The sequence below is a fragment of the Acomys minous genome (assembly GCF_964271855.1).
Source record: "Acomys minous genome assembly, chromosome: 18".
Lineage (NCBI taxonomy): Eukaryota > Metazoa > Chordata > Mammalia > Rodentia > Muridae > Acomys > Acomys minous.
Genome location: NC_140501.1, coordinates 62,183,794 through 62,205,937, shown reverse-complemented (window position 1 = coordinate 62,205,937; position 22,144 = coordinate 62,183,794). Strand labels below are relative to the sequence as shown.

The following is a 22,144-nucleotide window of genomic DNA, read 5'->3' as shown; positions in this document are numbered from 1 at the left end:
CAGCGACAAGGTTTCCATACTCTTGAGGTTAGTGACCTGTGTCTCCTTATTCTCAGTAGTGGTCCCTGTTGCCCTCAACAGGTGTGTTGTAGTGGCGCTGCCATTAATCCCAGCACTGGAAGGCAGAGGCAGGACACTTACTGTGAGTTCAAGGCTAGCCTGGTCTGCAAAGAGAGTCTCAGGACAGCCAGGGCCACATAGAGAAATCCTGTCTTGAAAAAAAAAAAAGAAACAAGCAAGCAAGCAAAAGCAAGCACGCAAGCAAACAAAAAAACACAGCTAGACAAGGTAGGGCACACCTTTAATACCAGCACCACAAAGGCAGATCACTGTGATTTGGAAGCCACACTGGTCTACAGAGTGAAACCCCCAAATCAAACCAACCAACCAAACAACAACAAACCATTGTGCCCTTGCAGCTGGGTGCTTCTGAGGGACAGAGAAACATGCAGACTGAAACCAAGAAAACCCAGCGACAAGGTTTCCATACCCTTGAGATTAGTGACCTGTCTTCTTGTTGTCTGGAATTGAAGGCCATGCTATGCCTCTGGGGTTTTTGCTGTTGTTGTTGGGTTGTTTCTGTCTGGTTGGTTGGTTGGTTGTTTTTTTTTCCCTCAAGACAGGGTTTCTCTGTATAGCCTTGCCTGTCTTAGACTCACCTTGTAGACCTGGCTGGCCTCGAACTCACAGTGATCCTCCTGCCACTGCCTCCCAAGTGCTGGGATTACAGGCAATCTAGGGAAGAAGACAGAATTCATGCTCATCCTTGTCTTGAAAGGAGGCTAGCTGCAGATACATGAGACACTGTCAAAACAGACTGAAACCAAGAAAACCCAGCGACAAGGTTTCCATACCCTTGAGATTAGTGACCTGTCTCCTTGTTGTCAGTAGTGGTCCCTGTTGCACCTCAGTCACCTGTGGTGTGGGCTGTGGTGTGGCGCTGCCATTAATCCCAGCACTGGAAGGCAGAGGCAGAAAGATCATTATAAATTCGAGGCTAGCCTGGTCTGCAAAGAGAGTCTCAGGACAGCCAGGGCTACATGAAGAAATCCTGTCTTGAAAAAATTAAAAATCAAACAAGCAAGCAAGCACACAAACAAACAAAAAAATCCAGCCAGGCGAGGTAGGGCACACCTTTAATCCCAGCACCATAGAGGCAGATCGCTGTGAATTGGAGGCCAGCCTGGTCTACAAAGTGAGTCCAGCATAGTCAGGACTGTTACAGAGTGAAATCCTGTCTTTAAAAACTTTAAAACACCAGAAAAACAGCCAAGCAGTGGTGGTACAGGTCTTTAATCCCAGGTCTCAGGAGGCAGAGTCAGGTGGGCCACAGAGAAACCCTGTCTCAAAAAACCAAACCAACCAACCAACCAAACAACAACAAACCATTGTGCTCTTGCAGCTGGGTGGTTCTGAGGGACAGAGAAACGTGCAGGACGCAGGGGTTCGGGCTGTAGCAGTGCTCAGACAACAGGAGAGACACTAGGGCTTGAGGCCTGGGCCAGAGTTCACATATCCATTGTGACCTTCACCATAGCTGTCCCCACTGTGCCACGACTCCTGCCTTTCCCACAGGCTGTGCTCTCGTGTTCTCCTGTCTCCTCCTCTGCTTCCCTTTTCTCCTTGTGCCTCTTGGAGAAGAACTTTCCAGGTTCCACTTTCCTGTTTATTATGGCTTAGCTACAGTTTTTGCAATGTAACAGTTTAAAAATTTTTTCTTTATGTCTAAGTTTTTCAATCAAACTTTAAACAAAGTGAAGACATTTAACAAATGTTTTAAACTTTTTTTCCCTCCTGAGACAATGTTTCTCTGTGTAGTTTGGCTGTCCTGTACTGGCTCTGTAGACCAGGCTGGCCTTGAACTCATAGTGATCCTCCTGCCTCTGCTACCCAAATTTTGGGATTACAGGCCTTTGCCACCATACCTTCTTTCCCAGTTTCTCTTTGTTTTTGTTTTGTTTTGTTTTTTAGACAGGGTTTCTCTGTCTAGCATGGGCTGTCCTGGACTCCGTGATCCACCTGCCTCCACCTCCAGAGTGCTGGGATTAAAGGCTTCATTCCCATAGGCTATGTTATCTGTTACCATTATTCAATTTTGATATTTCATAGGTGTACCAATTACTACTTAAAAAGATTTTTTGTTCATCCTTTGAGATAGGGTCTCTCTGTTAGTGTTGGCTGTTGTGGATAGGACAGTGTAGACCAGGCTGGCCTTGAACTCACAGAGATCTGCCTGCCTCTGTCTCCTGAGTGCTGGAGTTAAAGGTGAGTGCCACAAAATTTTTAAAATTTAAATAATTTATTCAGATTACATCTCAATTGTTATCCCCCCACTTATATCTTCCCTTTTCCCTTCCTTTCCCGATTCACCTCTCCTAGACCTGTGACAGAAGGAGACCATTCCCCCACCATATGATCACAGCCTTTCAGGTCTTATCTGGGTAGCCTGCTTCCCTTTCCTCAGAGTGCCACCTGGCCTCCCCACCAAGGGGAAGTGACCAAACTGGGCACCAGAGTTCATGTCAGTCAGTGCCTGCTCTCCATACAACTGGGGAGGATGTGCTGTCCATTGGCTACATCTGAATAGGAGGTCTAGGTTTACTGCATTCATTGTCCTTGGTTGCTACAATAGTTTGTGCAGGTCCCCAGGGTCCTGATCAGCCATCCTTGATGGTTTTATAGAGGACCACACCTTTAATCCCAGCATTGGTGTCGGGGAGCTAGAGGCAGGCTGATCACTGTGATGTCCTGGAAAGCTTAGTCTAAATTTAGTGAATTCCAGGATGACCAGGACTATGTAGAGAAACCCCATTTCAAAAAAAAAAAAAAAGACCTAAGGCTGGAGAGATGGCTGAGAGGTTTAGAGCACCATCTGCTCTTCCAGCGGTCCTGAGTTCAATTCCCAGCAACCACATGGTGGCTCACAACCATCTATAATGAGATCTGGTGCCCTCTTCTGCCCTGCAGGTGTACATGCAAGCAAGGCATTGTATAAATAATACATAAATAAACCTGAAAAAGAAAGAAAGAAAGAAAGAAAGCACCAAAGAAAGATGAATTAGCTGACCTCAGTAATACTTAGATTCTTTGAGTATTTCAATTGAGGCTCTGTGTCAGGCCCAAGATCCAGAAATCAGGCTCCTGCCTCAGCCTCCTGAGATGGGATTAAGAGCTCAGGTTGCCCTTCTGCTGACCCACCCTAACATCCTATAGCCTGGGCCTACTCCACTCACATCCCAGAGACTTATAAAGGGCTGCTTCTCCACAGGGTTCTCAGTCTTGCAGAAGTGAGCACAGCTCTCGGTCTACACTCCAGACTCTGTTGTGCCCATCAAGACACAGCGGATCCTTGTTCCCAGCTAGGTGGAGCAAAGGAAGCTCAGGAGCCAAAAATGTAGGTGAGTTCGGGGATCCACTCCTGTGTTTCCTGGAGGATGGCTGTGCTGTTTGTCTTCAACTCATCTCAGAAGGCTCACAGCCTCAGAGTGTGTCTCTGCTGTGCTTCTCCACTCCACTTGGATGTGAGGTCATCGGGTCCTCATAGGAAGCCTCCTGGAATGTTCTGGTACCGTGTTCATTGTGCACCCAAGGGAATGTATATGGCAAAATATCATTAAATGCCCTGAATGGGAACACATCTGCAATTTGCAAAGGCACAAGAAGCAGGACTAAACTTATTCTTGGTTATTTTTTCTTTAGTTAGTTAAGGCAGTATCTTTTTTTGATTTGGTTTGGTATGGTTTTCGAGACATTTAACCCTGGCTGTCCTGGGCTCAGTTTGTAAGCCAGGTTAGCCTCAAACTCATGAAGATCTACCTCCCCCTGCCACCCAAGTGCAGAAATTAAATGCATGGGTCACCAAACCCCACTTGAGGCAGGATCTTCTTGATCCATGGCTAGCCCACAACCCACTATGTGGTCAACAAGGACGCTGAATGTGTGAGCCTCCCTACACCTCTCAGGAAAGAGCTGGGATCATGGCCACCCACCAAGCACCCCTGTGATGTGATATGGGCTGCAGAAATACTGGTTCCCAATGTTTGTCTGGTTCCTTAGTATTCTTGAATAGTTGGAGTTAATTATTATGAGATTTGAAGATGGATTTTTAGCCCATGGAGAACAGTAAGGAGATTGGGGAGCTGGAGAGAGAGGCTGAGGTCTTCTGAAAGTAGAGGTGCTTCTGTTTCTTATCTTTTACTCCATCAAGGGCACCTACACTATTCACTGGAGTTTTTCCTGGTTAAACTTCAGGACCAAGCTTTCCCATGAGGTGACAATGAGCCAGCACCTGGATGCAAGAGGCAGGCTCCTGAGTCCATGCACAGTACAGAGACAGAGATTCCCATGGCATCAGAACTGTTTTAATATTTTATGTATCCATTTCTGCACAGAGAGAAGCACAGCAAGTCCGAAGACCCAGAAACACCCAAGGAGCCAACGTGCAGCGGAGGCAGAGGCAGGAAAACCAAAGGGCCTCAGGTATGCAGAGTCAAGTCTGTGCTCAAACCAAACTCTTCTTATGTATGTTTTTATTGTGTGGCTTGTCAGTATATGCAAGACCCCAGATGCCCACAGCTGTGACAAGGGTAGACTGGCACTCTGTGGTGCCAGGTCTCTGCCCTCACAGAAGACCCAAAGTTTCAGAAACTGTGAGAGTGTCCCTGGGTCAGAGGTGGTCATGAGTCTCTGTAGGCAAAGCGTTCCCAGGTAGCACTTGTCCTGTGAGATCTCTTTGCATCCTGAGATTTATTTCTAACACTGAAGACACTTAGAGTGTCCCGGTGCATGCTAAGAGCTGGATGGCCAGGCCTGGTGACAGGCAGAGGCAGGTAGATCGTTCTGAGATTGAGCCAGCCTGGTCTACAAAGTGAGTCCAGGACAGCCAAGCCTACACAGAGAAACCCTGTCTCAAAAAACGAAAACAAACAAACAAAAAAGGAGAGCAGTGTAGATGCTGAGTCCTTCGCTGGTGGCATAATCTCTTGGTAACTGCATGAGGTCACTTCTGGCTGTTTAGTGTGCAGGAAGAGTCACTAAGAAAGGTTCAGATGAGCTTCTGCATGATGTCACAGCACTCATCACGTCCTTCTGTGCCTACCAGGTCCTTCCCATGGCCCATGGACTGATCCTGAAATCAGGGTCTTCCTGCAGGAGTGGGAAGGTGTTGAACAGGAAGTCAGCCACCCAGGCGGGAAGATCCACAAGAAGACCAGACTGATTTGCCAGCGCCTCGGTCAACAGGGCCTGAGGATGAGCTGGACAAGCTGTTTCAACCTGCTGCTCACCATGCAGAATCTGCACATAACTCTATATAATGAGAGACCAGGGATCGAACCCTTGTTCTCTCCTTATGCAGAGGCCCTGTACAAGATGCTGGGCCCCAGGGACCCGAGAAGCCAAGTGCCAGGTGAGTGTTCTGGGTAGACTGTTGAGGTCCTCTTCCAGTGAGTGGCATCAGCTGGCCTGTCCTTCATGAGCACAGAGCAGAGCACACAGTGGAGGGCAGCCCGTTTCCCACAGGCCTCTATAGCACATAGCAGGAAAGTCTGGCCTCTCTCTGTGTCATTTTGCTGTCACCCAAGGGCATGGAATTTGGACTAGTACATAGTTGACTATGACAAAGAGGCCAACAGGTTACTTAGCCTGATTCAGGGTGAGGGAGGGTGCCATGCTTATGACTGTAAAAGGGACTTTTACTCTCCTGGCTCAGCTGTGGTCTGGGAGGCTTACTGCCTCCTGCTGGCCTAGGCCTGAACCTTGAAGCATGTAGCCTGCAAACAATCCAACCCAGGCCTAGAATGTTTTCAGCCTCTGACACTTCCTGCTTAGGCAGCTCACCTTTCCTTGTTCTTTCTTAGCTGTGGTTGGTTGAACTCAGCTGTTCTGCCTCAAACTCTTCTCTTAGATGACTCAGCTAATCCAGCTTTTCTGTCAGCCAGAATTGCTCTACTTGGCCTCAAACTAACTCTGAAATCTGCTCTGATTTTCTGGCCCTTTTCTGGCTCCTTCAGTCTTCACCTGAGTTCTCTCTCTGCAACCCATGTCTCTATTACTGTTGTAGTAAAACAGCTTCCTGGGCTGGAAACATGGTGAAGAGCACTGCCTGTTCTTCCTAGGTTCATGAGTTCAATGCCCAGGAACCACGTGGTGGCTCACAACCATGTATAATAGAATTTGCTGCCTTCTTCCTGCAAGCAGGCACATAAGAAGACAGAATGCTGTATATAAATAATAAATTAATAAGTGTTACAAAAACCTTGATTTATAAATAAATTAAAAGCAAAAGAAAAGAAAAATCTGGGTGTGCTGGCACATGCCTTTAATCCCAGCACTCAAGAGGCAGAAGCAGGGGGATCTCTGAGTTTGAGGCCAGCCTGGTCTAAAAAGTGAGTCAGGATAGCCAAGGCTAAACAGACAAAACCTGTATCAAAATAAAGCAAAAAACACAAACTACAAACACAAAAAAGAAAAGCCCTGTTTTCGCCTTCCTCTCTCTTCTCATGCAAGTTGGGCTTATCGGCTTCTGTCAAATCTTTATGATTGGTCACGTTTTCTGCCACTGGATTGGACATAGCTTTCAAACATGGGTGCTCCCTTCTAAACTAACTTTACCTTTGTTTGACATTAAAGGCATGTACCAGCACACCTGGGCCTAAGCTTTTCTTTACCTGATATGAGGTCTACACCAGGTTGGCCTTGAACTCTAATCTGTTTGCCTCTGTCTCCTGGATTGAAAGAGTGTTTGTATTCCAGCCAGATCACATAGACCTAGATCTTTGAATGTGATCTGTTGCCAGAACAGCCATGTTGTGAATTAACATTCCTCTACATATGATCTCTGTTTCTTCTCCTCTCAGATCCTCCCTATGATGGGGCTGGTAACCTCCAGTTTCCAATGTACCCTCAACCTCCCATGGCCTTCCTGCCTCCCGAGTACCATCCTTGGAGTTTAGGCATGCCTGCACCTTCTGGAGAGCCTGAATGGAACCCACCACTGATGATGTCCAGGGAGGAGTCACTGGTTCCCAGATGGGATCCCTGGGGCCCCCACTATCTGATGGCTCCACCGCTACATCCTGCCTCTGTTCCTGCAGACACCAGCCTCCAGCCATGGTGAAATTCTGACAACAACCCAAGTCCTCCATGAAGCTGTCTATGAAGAAACTCTCTCCTCCTCCTCCTCCTCCTCCTCCTCCTCCTCCTCCTTCTCTTTTTCCTCATCTATCTCCTCCTCCTCTCCTCCTCTCTTCTCCTTGTCATTACTGTTGGGGGTCATAAGTACAGGCAGGTAGGGGATGTGGTACTTACTGCTGGGAGTTCATTTCTAGGTGACCTGGCACCTGCCCTCTGCCCTCTGTCTCCTCCAGACTCCTGACACTGTCTCCCATACTACAAGGGCAGCCTCTGGGTCCACTCAACACCTTTTCATTCCCTAGCCTTCTTGTTAAGGAACTTAGGTTCAGTGTCTCACAGCCTCCAAGTCAATGCAATAGAAACTATTCAGAGCTTGAGATGGATCTGGGGTCTGGTGTGATGTAAATCAATTAAGAGAATATCAAAGCTAACCTAGATATTTAAGTTTCAGATACTGAATGAATGTCCAGGGACATTGCCACCATTTTGAAAAAAGATTTATTTATGTAACAGTGTTTTGCCTGAACAACATCAGAAGGACAGAAGAGGGCACCAGATCTCATTATAGATGGCTGAGTGGTTAGAGCACCATCTGGTCTTCTATAGGTCCTGAGTTCAATTCCCAGCAACCACATGGTGGCTCACAACCATCTATAATGAGATCTGGTGTACATGCAGGCAAGGCTTGTATAAATAATACATAAATAAATCAAAAGAAAGAAAGAAAGAAAGAAAGAAACTTGAATTAGTTGACCTTGGTTTTATTTAGACTCTTGGGTTAATTAAATTGAGACTCCGTGTCAGGCTCAAGATATCCACAAATCTGGTTCCTGCCTCAGCCTCCTGAGATGGGATTAATAGCTCAGGCTGACCTTCTGTTGGCCCACCCTAATATCTTGTAGCATGGGCCTACTCCACTCACATCCAGAGATTTATAAAGGGCCGCTTCTCCACAGGGTTCTCAGCCTTGCAGAAGTGAGCACAGCTCTCAGTCCACACTCCAGACTCTGTTGCGCCCTTCAAGACACAGCACATCCTAGTTCCCAGCTCAGTGGAGCAAAGGAAGCTCAGGAGCCAAAAATGCAGGTGAGTTGGGGGATCCACTCCTGTGTTTCCTGGAGGATGGCTGTGCTGTTTGTCTTCAACTCATCTCAGAAGGCTCACAGCCTCAGAGTGTGTCTCTGCTGTGCTTCTCCACTCCACTTGGATGTGAGGTCATCGGGTCCTCATAGGAAGCCTCCTGGAATGTTCTGGTACCGTGTTCCTTGTGCACCCAAGGGAATGTATATGGCAAAATATCATTAAATGCCCTGAATGGGAACACATCTGCAATTTGCAATTTTTTGCCCATGGAGAACAGAAAGGAGATTGGGGAGCTGGAGAGAGAGGCTGAGGTCTTCTGAAAGAAGAGGTTCTTCTGTTTCTTATCTTTCACTCCATCAAGGGCACCTACACTATTCACTGGAGTTTTTCCCTGGTTAAACTTCAGGACCAAGCTTTCCCATGAGGTGACAATGAGCCAGCACCTGGATGCAAGAGGCAGGCTCCTGAGTCCATGCACAGCACAAAGACAGAGATTCCCGTTGCATGAGAACTGTTTTAATATTTTATGTATCCATTTCTGCACAGAGAGAAGCACAGCAAGTCCGAAGACCCAGAAACACCCACGGAGCCAACGTGCAGCAGAGACGGAGGCAGAGGCAGGAAGACCAAAGGGCCTCAGGTATGCAGAGTCAAGTCTGTTCTCAAACCAAACTCATCTTGTGTATTTCTTAGTTCTGTGGCTTGTCATTATATGCAAGACCCCAGATGCCCACAGCTGTGACAAGGGTAGACTGGCACTCTGTGGTGCCAGGTCTCTGCCCTCACAGAAGACCCAAAGGTTCAGAAACTTGAGAGCCTCCCTGGGTCAGAGGTGGTCATGAGTCTGTGTAGGCACAGCGTTCCCAGGTAGCACTTGTCCTGTGAGATCTCTTTGCATCCTGAGATTTATTTCTAACACTGAAGACACTTAGAGTGTCCCGGTGCATGCTAAGAGCTGGATGGCCAGGCCTGGTGACAGGCAGAGGCAGGTAGATCGTTCTGAGATTGAGCCAGCCTGGTCTACAAAGTGAGTCCAGGACAGCCAAGCCTACACAGAGAAACCCTGTCTCAAAAAACGAAAACAAACAAACAAAAAAGGAGAGCAGTGTAGATGCTGAGTCCTTCGCTGGTGGCATAATCTCTTGGTAACTGCATGAGGTCACTTCTGGCTGTTTAGTGTGCAGGAAGAGTCACTAAGAAAGGTTCAGATGAGCTTCTGCATGATGTCACAGCACTCATCACGTCCTTCTGTGCCTACCAGGTCCTTCCCATGGCCCATGGACTGATCCTGAAATCAGGGTCTTCCTGCAGGAGTGGGAAGGTGTTGAACAGGAAGTCAGCCACCCAGGCGGGAAGATCCACAAGAAGACCAGACTGATTTGCCAGCGCCTCGGTCAACAGGGCCTGAGGATGAGCTGGACAAGCTGTTTCAACCTGCTGCTCACCATGCAGAATCTGCACATAACTCTATATAATGAGAGACCAGGGATCGAACCCTTGTTCTCTCCTTATGCAGAGGCCCTGTACAAGATGCTGGGCCCCAGGGACCCGAGAAGCCAAGTGCCAGGTGAGTGTTCTGGGTAGACTGTTGAGGTCCTCTTCCAGTGAGTGGCATCAGCTGGCCTGTCCTTCATGAGCACAGAGCAGAGCACACAGTGGAGGGCAGCCCGTTTCCCACAGGCCTCTATAGCACATAGCAGGAAAGTCTGGCCTCTCTCTGTGTCATTTTGCTGTCACCCAAGGGCATGGAATTTGGACTAGTACATAGTTGACTATGACAAAGAGGCCAACAGGTTACTTAGCCTGATTCAGGGTGAGGGAGGGTGCCATGCTTATGACTGTAAAAGGGACTTTTACTCTCCTGGCTCAGCTGTGGTCTGGGAGGCTTACTGCCTCCTGCTGGCCTAGGCCTGAACCTTGAAGCATGTAGCCTGCAAACAATCCAACCCAGGCCTAGAATGTTTTCAGCCTCTGACACTTCCTGCTTAGGCAGCTCACCTTTCCTTGTTCTTTCTTAGCTGTGGTTGGTTGAACTCAGCTGTTCTGCCTCAAACTCTTCTCTTAGATGACTCAGCTAATCCAGCTTTTCTGTCAGCCAGAATTGCTCTACTTGGCCTCAAACTAACTCTGAAATCTGCTCTGATTTTCTGGCCCTTTTCTGGCTCCTTCAGTCTTCACCTGAGTTCTCTCTCTGCAACCCATGTCTCTATTACTGTTGTAGTAAAACAGCTTCCTGGGCTGGAAACATGGTGAAGAGCACTGCCTGTTCTTCCTAGGTTCATGAGTTCAATGCCCAGGAACCACGTGGTGGCTCACAACCATGTATAATAGAATTTGCTGCCTTCTTCCTGCAAGCAGGCACATAAGAAGACAGAATGCTGTATATAAATAATAAATTAATAAGTGTTACAAAAACCTTGATTTATAAATAAATTAAAAGCAAAAGAAAAGAAAAATCTGGGTGTGCTGGCACATGCCTTTAATCCCAGCACTCAAGAGGCAGAAGCAGGGGGATCTCTGAGTTTGAGGCCAGCCTGGTCTAAAAAGTGAGTCAGGATAGCCAAGGCTAAACAGACAAAACCTGTATCAAAATAAAGCAAAAAACACAAACTACAAACACAAAAAAGAAAAGCCCTGTTTTCGCCTTCCTCTCTCTTCTCATGCAAGTTGGGCTTATCGGCTTCTGTCAAATCTTTATGATTGGTCACGTTTTCTGCCACTGGATTGGACATAGCTTTCAAACATGGGTGCTCCCTTCTAAACTAACTTTACCTTTGTTTGACATTAAAGGCATGTACCAGCACACCTGGGCCTAAGCTTTTCTTTACCTGATATGAGGTCTACACCAGGTTGGCCTTGAACTCTAATCTGTTTGCCTCTGTCTCCTGGATTGAAAGAGTGTTTGTATTCCAGCCAGATCACATAGACCTAGATCTTTGAATGTGATCTGTTGCCAGAACAGCCATGTTGTGAATTAACATTCCTCTACATATGATCTCTGTTTCTTCTCCTCTCAGATCCTCCCTATGATGGGGCTGGTAACCTCCAGTTTCCAATGTACCCTCAACCTCCCATGGCCTTCCTGCCTCCCGAGTACCATCCTTGGAGTTTAGGCATGCCTGCACCTTCTGGAGAGCCTGAATGGAACCCACCACTGATGATGTCCAGGGAGGAGTCACTGGTTCCCAGATGGGATCCCTGGGGCCCCCACTATCTGATGGCTCCACCGCTACATCCTGCCTCTGTTCCTGCAGACACCAGCCTCCAGCCATGGTGAAATTCTGACAACAACCCAAGTCCTCCATGAAGCTGTCTATGAAGAAACTCTCTCCTCCTCCTCCTCCTCCTCCTCCTCCTCCTCCTCCTTCTCTTTTTCCTCATCTATCTCCTCCTCCTCTCCTCCTCTCTTCTCCTTGTCATTACTGTTGGGGGTCATAAGTACAGGCAGGTAGGGGATGTGGTACTTACTGCTGGGAGTTCATTTCTAGGTGACCTGGCACCTGCCCTCTGCCCTCTGTCTCCTCCAGACTCCTGACACTGTCTCCCATACTACAAGGGCAGCCTCTGGGTCCACTCAACACCTTTTCATTCCCTAGCCTTCTTGTTAAGGAACTTAGGTTCAGTGTCTCACAGCCTCCAAGTCAATGCAATAGAAACTATTCAGAGCTTGAGATGGATCTGGGGTCTGGTGTGATGTAAATCAATTAAGAGAATATCAAAGCTAACCTAGATATTTAAGTTTCAGATACTGAATGAATGTCCAGGGACATTGCCACCATTTTGAAAAAAGATTTATTTATGTAACAGTGTTTTGCCTGAACAACATCAGAAGGACAGAAGAGGGCACCAGATCTCATTATAGATGGCTGAGTGGTTAGAGCACCATCTGGTCTTCTATAGGTCCTGAGTTCAATTCCCAGCAACCACATGGTGGCTCACAACCATCTATAATGAGATCTGGTGTACATGCAGGCAAGGCTTGTATAAATAATACATAAATAAATCAAAAGAAAGAAAGAAAGAAAGAAAGAAACTTGAATTAGTTGACCTTGGTTTTATTTAGACTCTTGGGTTAATTAAATTGAGACTCCGTGTCAGGCTCAAGATATCCACAAATCTGGTTCCTGCCTCAGCCTCCTGAGATGGGATTAATAGCTCAGGCTGACCTTCTGTTGGCCCACCCTAATATCTTGTAGCATGGGCCTACTCCACTCACATCCAGAGATTTATAAAGGGCCGCTTCTCCACAGGGTTCTCAGCCTTGCAGAAGTGAGCACAGCTCTCAGTCCACACTCCAGACTCTGTTGCGCCCTTCAAGACACAGCACATCCTAGTTCCCAGCTCAGTGGAGCAAAGGAAGCTCAGGAGCCAAAAATGCAGGTGAGTTGGGGGATCCACTCCTGTGTTTCCTGGAGGATGGCTGTGCTGTTTGTCTTCAACTCATCTCAGAAGGCTCACAGCCTCAGAGTGTGTCTCTGCTGTGCTTCTCCACTCCACTTGGATGTGAGGTCATCGGGTCCTCATAGGAAGCCTCCTGGAATGTTCTGGTACCGTGTTCCTTGTGCACCCAAGGGAATGTATATGGCAAAATATCATTAAATGCCCTGAATGGGAACACATCTGCAATTTGCAATTTTTTGCCCATGGAGAACAGAAAGGAGATTGGGGAGCTGGAGAGAGAGGCTGAGGTCTTCTGAAAGAAGAGGTTCTTCTGTTTCTTATCTTTCACTCCATCAAGGGCACCTACACTATTCACTGGAGTTTTTCCCTGGTTAAACTTCAGGACCAAGCTTTCCCATGAGGTGACAATGAGCCAGCACCTGGATGCAAGAGGCAGGCTCCTGAGTCCATGCACAGCACAAAGACAGAGATTCCCGTTGCATGAGAACTGTTTTAATATTTTATGTATCCATTTCTGCACAGAGAGAAGCACAGCAAGTCCGAAGACCCAGAAACACCCACGGAGCCAACGTGCAGCAGAGACGGAGGCAGAGGCAGGAAGACCAAAGGGCCTCAGGTATGCAGAGTCAAGTCTGTTCTCAAACCAAACTCATCTTGTGTATTTCTTAGTTCTGTGGCTTGTCATTATATGCAAGACCCCAGATGCCCACAGCTGTGACAAGGGTAGACTGGCACTCTGTGGTGCCAGGTCTCTGCCCTCACAGAAGACCCAAAGGTTCAGAAACTTGAGAGCCTCCCTGGGTCAGAGGTGGTCATGAGTCTGTGTAGGCACAGCGTTCCCAGGTAGCACTTGTCCTGTGAGATCTCTTTGCATCCTGAGATTTATTTCTAACACTGAAGACACTTAGAGTGTCCCGGTGCATGCTAAGAGCTGGATGGCCAGGCCTGGTGACAGGCAGAGGCAGGTAGATCGTTCTGAGATTGAGCCAGCCTGGTCTACAAAGTGAGTCCAGGACAGCCAAGCCTACACAGAGAAACCCTGTCTCAAAAAACGAAAACAAACAAACAAAAAAGGAGAGCAGTGTAGATGCTGAGTCCTTCGCTGGTGGCATAATCTCTTGGTAACTGCATGAGGTCACTTCTGGCTGTTTAGTGTGCAGGAAGAGTCACTAAGAAAGGTTCAGATGAGCTTCTGCATGATGTCACAGCACTCATCACGTCCTTCTGTGCCTACCAGGTCCTTCCCATGGCCCATGGACTGATCCTGAAATCAGGGTCTTCCTGCAGGAGTGGGAAGGTGTTGAACAGGAAGTCAGCCACCCAGGCGGGAAGATCCACAAGAAGACCAGACTGATTTGCCAGCGCCTCGGTCAACAGGGCCTGAGGATGAGCTGGACAAGCTGTTTCAACCTGCTGCTCACCATGCAGAATCTGCACATAACTCTATATAATGAGAGACCAGGGATCGAACCCTTGTTCTCTCCTTATGCAGAGGCCCTGTACAAGATGCTGGGCCCCAGGGACCCGAGAAGCCAAGTGCCAGGTGAGTGTTCTGGGTAGACTGTTGAGGTCCTCTTCCAGTGAGTGGCATCAGCTGGCCTGTCCTTCATGAGCACAGAGCAGAGCACACAGTGGAGGGCAGCCCGTTTCCCACAGGCCTCTATAGCACATAGCAGGAAAGTCTGGCCTCTCTCTGTGTCATTTTGCTGTCACCCAAGGGCATGGAATTTGGACTAGTACATAGTTGACTATGACAAAGAGGCCAACAGGTTACTTAGCCTGATTCAGGGTGAGGGAGGGTGCCATGCTTATGACTGTAAAAGGGACTTTTACTCTCCTGGCTCAGCTGTGGTCTGGGAGGCTTACTGCCTCCTGCTGGCCTAGGCCTGAACCTTGAAGCATGTAGCCTGCAAACAATCCAACCCAGGCCTAGAATGTTTTCAGCCTCTGACACTTCCTGCTTAGGCAGCTCACCTTTCCTTGTTCTTTCTTAGCTGTGGTTGGTTGAACTCAGCTGTTCTGCCTCAAACTCTTCTCTTAGATGACTCAGCTAATCCAGCTTTTCTGTCAGCCAGAATTGCTCTACTTGGCCTCAAACTAACTCTGAAATCTGCTCTGATTTTCTGGCCCTTTTCTGGCTCCTTCAGTCTTCACCTGAGTTCTCTCTCTGCAACCCATGTCTCTATTACTGTTGTAGTAAAACAGCTTCCTGGGCTGGAAACATGGTGAAGAGCACTGCCTGTTCTTCCTAGGTTCATGAGTTCAATGCCCAGGAACCACGTGGTGGCTCACAACCATGTATAATAGAATTTGCTGCCTTCTTCCTGCAAGCAGGCACATAAGAAGACAGAATGCTGTATATAAATAATAAATTAATAAGTGTTACAAAAACCTTGATTTATAAATAAATTAAAAGCAAAAGAAAAGAAAAATCTGGGTGTGCTGGCACATGCCTTTAATCCCAGCACTCAAGAGGCAGAAGCAGGGGGATCTCTGAGTTTGAGGCCAGCCTGGTCTAAAAAGTGAGTCAGGATAGCCAAGGCTAAACAGACAAAACCTGTATCAAAATAAAGCAAAAAACACAAACTACAAACACAAAAAAGAAAAGCCCTGTTTTCGCCTTCCTCTCTCTTCTCATGCAAGTTGGGCTTATCGGCTTCTGTCAAATCTTTATGATTGGTCACGTTTTCTGCCACTGGATTGGACATAGCTTTCAAACATGGGTGCTCCCTTCTAAACTAACTTTACCTTTGTTTGACATTAAAGGCATGTACCAGCACACCTGGGCCTAAGCTTTTCTTTACCTGATATGAGGTCTACACCAGGTTGGCCTTGAACTCTAATCTGTTTGCCTCTGTCTCCTGGATTGAAAGAGTGTTTGTATTCCAGCCAGATCACATAGACCTAGATCTTTGAATGTGATCTGTTGCCAGAACAGCCATGTTGTGAATTAACATTCCTCTACATATGATCTCTGTTTCTTCTCCTCTCAGATCCTCCCTATGATGGGGCTGGTAACCTCCAGTTTCCAATGTACCCTCAACCTCCCATGGCCTTCCTGCCTCCCGAGTACCATCCTTGGAGTTTAGGCATGCCTGCACCTTCTGGAGAGCCTGAATGGAACCCACCACTGATGATGTCCAGGGAGGAGTCACTGGTTCCCAGATGGGATCCCTGGGGCCCCCACTATCTGATGGCTCCACCGCTACATCCTGCCTCTGTTCCTGCAGACACCAGCCTCCAGCCATGGTGAAATTCTGACAACAACCCAAGTCCTCCATGAAGCTGTCTATGAAGAAACTCTCTCCTCCTCCTCCTCCTCCTCCTCCTCCTCCTCCTCCTCCTCCTCCTCCTTCTCTTTTTCCTCATCTATCTCCTCCTCCTCTCCTCCTCTCTTCTCCTTGTCATTACTGTTGGGGGTCATAAGTACAGGCAGGTAGGGGATGTGGTACTTACTGCTGGGAGTTCATTTCTAGGTGACCTGGCACCTGCCCTCTGCCCTCTGTCTCCTCCAGACTCCTGACACTGTCTCCCATACTACAAGGGCAGCCTCTGGGTCCACTCAACACCTTTTCATTCCCTAGCCTTCTTGTTAAGGAACTTAGGTTCAGTGTCTCACAGCCTCCAAGTCAATGCAATAGAAACTATTCAGAGCTTGAGATGGATCTGGGGTCTGGTGTGATGTAAATCAATTAAGAGAATATCAAAGCTAACCTAGATATTTAAGTTTCAGATACTGAATGAATGTCCAGGGACATTGCCACCATTTTGAAAAAAGATTTATTTATGTAACAGTGTTTTGCCTGAACAACATCAGAAGGACAGAAGAGGGCACCAGATCTCATTATAGATGGCTGAGTGGTTAGAGCACCATCTGGTCTTCTATAGGTCCTGAGTTCAATTCCCAGCAACCACATGGTGGCTCACAACCATCTATAATGAGATCTGGTGTACATGCAGGCAAGGCTTGTATAAATAATACATAAATAAATCAAAAGAAAGAAAGAAAGAAAGAAAGAAACTTGAATTAGTTGACCTTGGTTTTATTTAGACTCTTGGGTTAATTAAATTGAGACTCCGTGTCAGGCTCAAGATATCCACAAATCTGGTTCCTGCCTCAGCCTCCTGAGATGGGATTAATAGCTCAGGCTGACCTTCTGTTGGCCCACCCTAATATCTTGTAGCATGGGCCTACTCCACTCACATCCAGAGATTTATAAAGGGCCGCTTCTCCACAGGGTTCTCAGCCTTGCAGAAGTGAGCACAGCTCTCAGTCCACACTCCAGACTCTGTTGCGCCCTTCAAGACACAGCACATCCTAGTTCCCAGCTCAGTGGAGCAAAGGAAGCTCAGGAGCCAAAAATGCAGGTGAGTTGGGGGATCCACTCCTGTGTTTCCTGGAGGATGGCTGTGCTGTTTGTCTTCAACTCATCTCAGAAGGCTCACAGCCTCAGAGTGTGTCTCTGCTGTGCTTCTCCACTCCACTTGGATGTGAGGTCATCGGGTCCTCATAGGAAGCCTCCTGGAATGTTCTGGTACCGTGTTCCTTGTGCACCCAAGGGAATGTATATGGCAAAATATCATTAAATGCCCTGAATGGGAACACATCTGCAATTTGCAATTTTTTGCCCATGGAGAACAGAAAGGAGATTGGGGAGCTGGAGAGAGAGGCTGAGGTCTTCTGAAAGAAGAGGTTCTTCTGTTTCTTATCTTTCACTCCATCAAGGGCACCTACACTATTCACTGGAGTTTTTCCCTGGTTAAACTTCAGGACCAAGCTTTCCCATGAGGTGACAATGAGCCAGCACCTGGATGCAAGAGGCAGGCTCCTGAGTCCATGCACAGCACAAAGACAGAGATTCCCGTTGCATGAGAACTGTTTTAATATTTTATGTATCCATTTCTGCACAGAGAGAAGCACAGCAAGTCCGAAGACCCAGAAACACCCACGGAGCCAACGTGCAGCAGAGACGGAGGCAGAGGCAGGAAGACCAAAGGGCCTCAGGTATGCAGAGTCAAGTCTGTTCTCAAACCAAACTCATCTTGTGTATTTCTTAGTTCTGTGGCTTGTCATTATATGCAAGACCCCAGATGCCCACAGCTGTGACAAGGGTAGACTGGCACTCTGTGGTGCCAGGTCTCTGCCCTCACAGAAGACCCAAAGGTTCAGAAACTTGAGAGCCTCCCTGGGTCAGAGGTGGTCATGAGTCTGTGTAGGCACAGCGTTCCCAGGTAGCACTTGTCCTGTGAGATCTCTTTGCATCCTGAGATTTATTTCTAAAATTGAAGACACTTACAGTGTCGCAGTGTGTGTTAAGAGCCGGATGGCCTGGCATGGTGACACAGGCCTGTAATCCCAGGTCTCGGGAAGCAGAGCCAGGTGGGTCGTTGTGAGTTTGAGGCCAGCCTTGTCTACAAAGTGAGTCTAGGACAGCCAAGTCTACACAGAGGAACCCTGTCTAAAAAAAATACAAAAACAAAAACCAAAATAACAAACATAAAGAGCAGTATAGCTCCTCAGTCCTGGGCTGGTGGCATAATCTCTTGGTGACTGCATGAGGTCACTTCTGGCTGCTCAGTGTGCAGGAAGAGTCACTAAGAAAGGTTCAGATGAGCTTCTGCATGATGTCACAACACTCATCACATCCCTCTGTCCCTAGCAGGTCTTTCCCATGACCATTGGACGGATCCTGAAATCAGGGTCTTCCTGCAGGAGTGGGAAGATGTTGAGCAGGAAGTTGGCCACCCAGGCGGGAAGATCCACAAGAAGACCAGACTGATTTGCCAGAGCCTGGGTCAGATGGGCCTGAAGAACAGCTGGACAAGCTGTTTTAACCTGCTGCTCACCATGCACAAGACTCTCCGTAATGAGAGACCAGGGACTCAACCCTTGTTCTCCCCGTATGCAGAGGCCCTGTACAGGATTCTGGGCCCCAGGGACCTGAGAAGCCAAGTGCCAAGTGAGTGTCTTCTGGATAGATTGTTGAGGTCCTCTAGAGAGTGGCATCAGCTGGCCTGTCCTTCATGAGCACAGAGCAGAGCACACAATGGAGGGCAGCCCGTTTCCCACAGGCCTCTATTGCACATAGCAGGAAAGTCTGGCCTCTCTCTGTGTCTTTTTACTGTCACCCTAAGGGGATGAAATTTGGACTCCATACATAGTTGACTATGACAAACAGGCCAACAGATTACTTAGCCTGATTCAGGGAGAGGGAGAGTGCCATGCTTATGACTGTACAAGGAACTTTTACTCTCCTTGCTCAGCTGTGCTCTGGGAAGCTTACTGCCTCCTGCTGCCTAGGCCTGGTCCTAGAAGCCTATGGGCTGCAAACAATCCAACCCAGGCCTAGAATGTTTTCAGCCTCTGACACTTCCTGCTTAGGCAGCTCACCCTTCCTTGTTCTTTCTTAGCTGTGGTTGGTTGAACTCAGCTGTTCTGCCTCAAACTCTTCTTTCAGAGGACACAGTTAATCCAGCTTCTCTGTTGGCCAGAATTGGCCTGCTTCTCCTCAAACTAGCTCAAAAATCTGCTCTGATCTTCTGGCTTCTTCTCATTTCCTGGCTCGTTCAGTCTTCACCTGAGTTCTCTGTCTGCAACCCATGTCTCTATTACTGTTCTAGTAAAACTGCTTCCTGGGCTGGAGAGATAGTTAAGAGCACTACCTGTTCTTCCAAAGTTCCTGAGTTCAATACCCAGGAACAACGTGGTAGGTCAAAACCGTCTATAATGTTATCTGGTTCCCTTCTCGTGCAAGCAGGCACATATGCAGGCAGAATGCTGTATAGAAACAACAAATTATTAAGTCTTACACAAAAACCTGCTTTGTAAATAAATTAAAAACAAAAGAAAAGAAAAATCTGGGCATGCTGGCACATGCCTTCAATCCTAGCACTCAAGAGGCACAAGCTGGGCCATCTCTAGTTCAAGGCCGCCTGGTCTACAAGGTGATTCCAGTACAGCCAAGGCTAAACAGAGAAAACTTGTCTAAAAATAAAACAAACAAAGAAACAAACAAACAAGAAAACAATAAAGAAAAACCCTGCTTTGTAAGTAGCTTCCCTTTCCTCTCTCTTCTCAGAAGGGTTTGGCTTATCCTCTTCTGTCAATTCTTTTATGCTTCGTCACCCTTTCGGCCACTAGATTGTACATCGCTTTCAAACATGGGTGCTCCGTTCTAAACTAACTTTACCTTTGTTTGGCATTAAAGGCATGCACCAGCACACCTGGGCCTAAGCTTTTCTTTATCTGATATTTGCTCTATACCAGGCTGGCCTTGAACTCAAGTCTGTTTGCCTCTGTCTCCTGCATTAAAAGAGCGTTTGTATCCCAGCCAAACCACACAGATCTACATCTTTGGATGTGATCTCTTGACGGAACAGCCATGTTCTGAGTTAACATTCCTCTACATATGATCTCTGTTTCTTCTCCTCTCAGATCCTCCCTATGATGGGGCTGGTAACCTCCAGTTTCCGATGTATCCTCAACCTCCCATGGCCTTCCTGCCTCCCAAGTACCATCCTTGGAGTTTAGGCATCCCTGCACCTTCTGGAGAGCCTCAATGGAACCCGCCACCGACGATGTCCACGGAAGACTCACTGGTTCCCAGATGGGATCCCTGGGGCCCCCACTATCTGCTGACATTTCCACCCCTACTTCCTGCCTCTGTCCCTGCAGACACCAGCCTCCAGCCATGGTGAAATTCTGACAACAACCCAGGTCTTCCATGAAGATGTCAATGAGGGAACTCGCCCTCCTCCTTGTCTTCCTCCTCCTCCTCCTGCTCCTCCTCCCTTATCTTGTCACTAATGTTGAGGGTCATAAGTACAGGTGGGCAGTGGATGTGGTACTTACTGGTTGGGGGGTCATTCCTAGCAGACTTGGCACCTGCCCTTTGCTCTCTGTCTCCTCCAGACTCCTGACACTGTCTCCCATACTACAAGGGCAGCCTCTGTGTCCACTCAACACCTTTTCATTCCCTAGCCTTCTTGTTAAGGAACGCAGGGTCAGTGTCTCACAGCCTCCAATTCAATGCAATAGAAACTAGTCTGGAGCTTGAGATGGATCTGGGGGCTGGAGTGATGTAATGTCAATTAAAAGAATATCAAAGCTAACCTAGATATTTAAGTTTCAGATACTGAATGAATGTCAAGGGACATTACCACCATTATTTTAAAAGATTTATTTATGTAACAGTGTTCTGCCTGCACCTAACACCCGAAGTCCAGAAGAGGGCACCAGAGCTCATTATAGATGGCTATAAGCCATTGTGTGGTTGCAGGGAACTGAACTCAGGACCTTTGGAAGAGCAGCCAGGGCTCTTAACCAATGAGCTGTCTCTCCAGATCCATTGTCACCTATTTTAACCTAATGTAGCTGTGCTAGTGATGGTTACAGCTAAAGCCCTAAAGTGGCTTTGCACACCTGTGAGGTCTTTGCTTAATTATTTGAAGTGAGAAGTTCTATTGGACCCTAGAGTCCACTCGGATAGTAGGGGGCCGTCGCCAGAGACCACTCGAGGACCACAGTGTTGATGCAAAAGCACAAGGTTTATTGCTGACGTGCGTCAGGGGACCTCAGCACTCACTCGAGAGGCCGAGGCACCCTGAGTCACTGTTACAGGCTACTTTTAAAGGCTAAAACTGCAAAGGTTAGGAGGGGCTGTGTGCCCTATGTTAGGATTGGCTCTGGTGGTCGCTAGGGGTGCTTGTCTAAATGTTATTGACTATTGCAGTGGTCGTTGGTCTTGGGGGCTATTCTTGGCAACGAGGGGTGTTGGGGAATTTGTAGATGGTATTTTTCTGAGAATTTTTTTTTTACCTTAGTTGAAATTGTTTATCTTAGTTGGCCCCCTTGATCTCAGAAACTGAAACTGGCCTTAAATTTTTCTGGGTCACTTTCCCAAGCTTGTCTGGGTCACTGTCCCAGGCTTAGGCTGAGATAGAGAGAGCCTTACAATCCCCCCTTGAGGTTTTAACTGGCCTTAATCTTAAGGCATGTCCCCATTTCTGAGGGTTTGGTACTGTTGAGTTAGGATCAGAGCCTGAGTTACAGCCAAAACAGGGTACAAGGGTGAGAAGCAGAATACTCATAGTCAATCCCGTAATCGGGTACGTCTTTGTCAGGAACCAATCGGCCTGTGGCTGACCTCCACCCATTCAGCACCTGCAGCAAACATCCTGCTTGGCCACCCACAAGGCCCGCAAGGCATCCGGCTTAGCCCTGAGAAGAGAATGATCTGACCCTGAGATAACCACAGAGACATCCTGCTTTGCCCCGAACTAGGAAACCCCCTCTCCCTGCAGATGTTCCCGGGGCCCAACCCCAGAAGATTCTGTACTTTTCCATTACCCTCCTCGCCTACCCCTGCCCTCCCTGAAGCAGGTTTAAAAAAGCCTGCCCTCACCTTCAATAAACGGCTCTTGACAAGCTACGGTTTCCTTGGGCTTTGCCTTTCTCTCACCCGTTCTTTATTCACAGGTTGCGACCCTCCTTGGCCCCCCAATAACTGACCAGCCGGACTGGTCA

At 47.7% G+C, this 22,144-nt stretch overlaps 1 protein-coding gene across 6 annotated transcripts in view; it reads left to right on the top strand.

Moving 5' to 3' along the window:
* The window catches only part of LOC311589016 (uncharacterized protein), a 130,712-nt gene extending 110,226 nt beyond the window's left edge, over window positions 1–20,486 (top strand). For 2 of the 6 annotated variants that reach the window (XM_084767248.1, XM_084767249.1), the window contains exons 5-17: window positions 6,858–7,113; window positions 8,091–8,220; window positions 8,764–8,857; window positions 9,479–9,784; window positions 11,235–11,490; window positions 12,468–12,597; window positions 13,141–13,234; window positions 13,856–14,161; window positions 15,612–15,867; window positions 16,857–16,986; window positions 17,530–17,623; window positions 18,279–18,578; window positions 20,054–20,486. In XM_084767248.1, the coding sequence (XP_084623374.1) occupies window positions 6,858–7,113; window positions 8,091–8,220; window positions 8,764–8,857; window positions 9,479–9,784; window positions 11,235–11,490; window positions 12,468–12,597; window positions 13,141–13,234; window positions 13,856–14,161; window positions 15,612–15,867; window positions 16,857–16,986; window positions 17,530–17,623; window positions 18,279–18,578; window positions 20,054–20,316 (2,615 nt within the window). In that variant the 3' untranslated portion in view covers window positions 20,317–20,486. Of the gene's footprint in view, window positions 1–6,857; window positions 7,114–8,090; window positions 8,221–8,763; window positions 8,858–9,478; window positions 9,785–11,234; window positions 11,491–12,467; window positions 12,598–13,140; window positions 13,235–13,855; window positions 14,162–15,611; window positions 15,868–16,856; window positions 16,987–17,529; window positions 17,624–18,278; window positions 18,579–20,053 lie in introns of those variants that run through there. The other 4 variants (XM_084767251.1, XM_084767252.1, XM_084767250.1 and 1 more) reach the window with 4 other exon arrangements.
* Window positions 20,487–22,144: the final 1,658 nt, after the last annotated feature.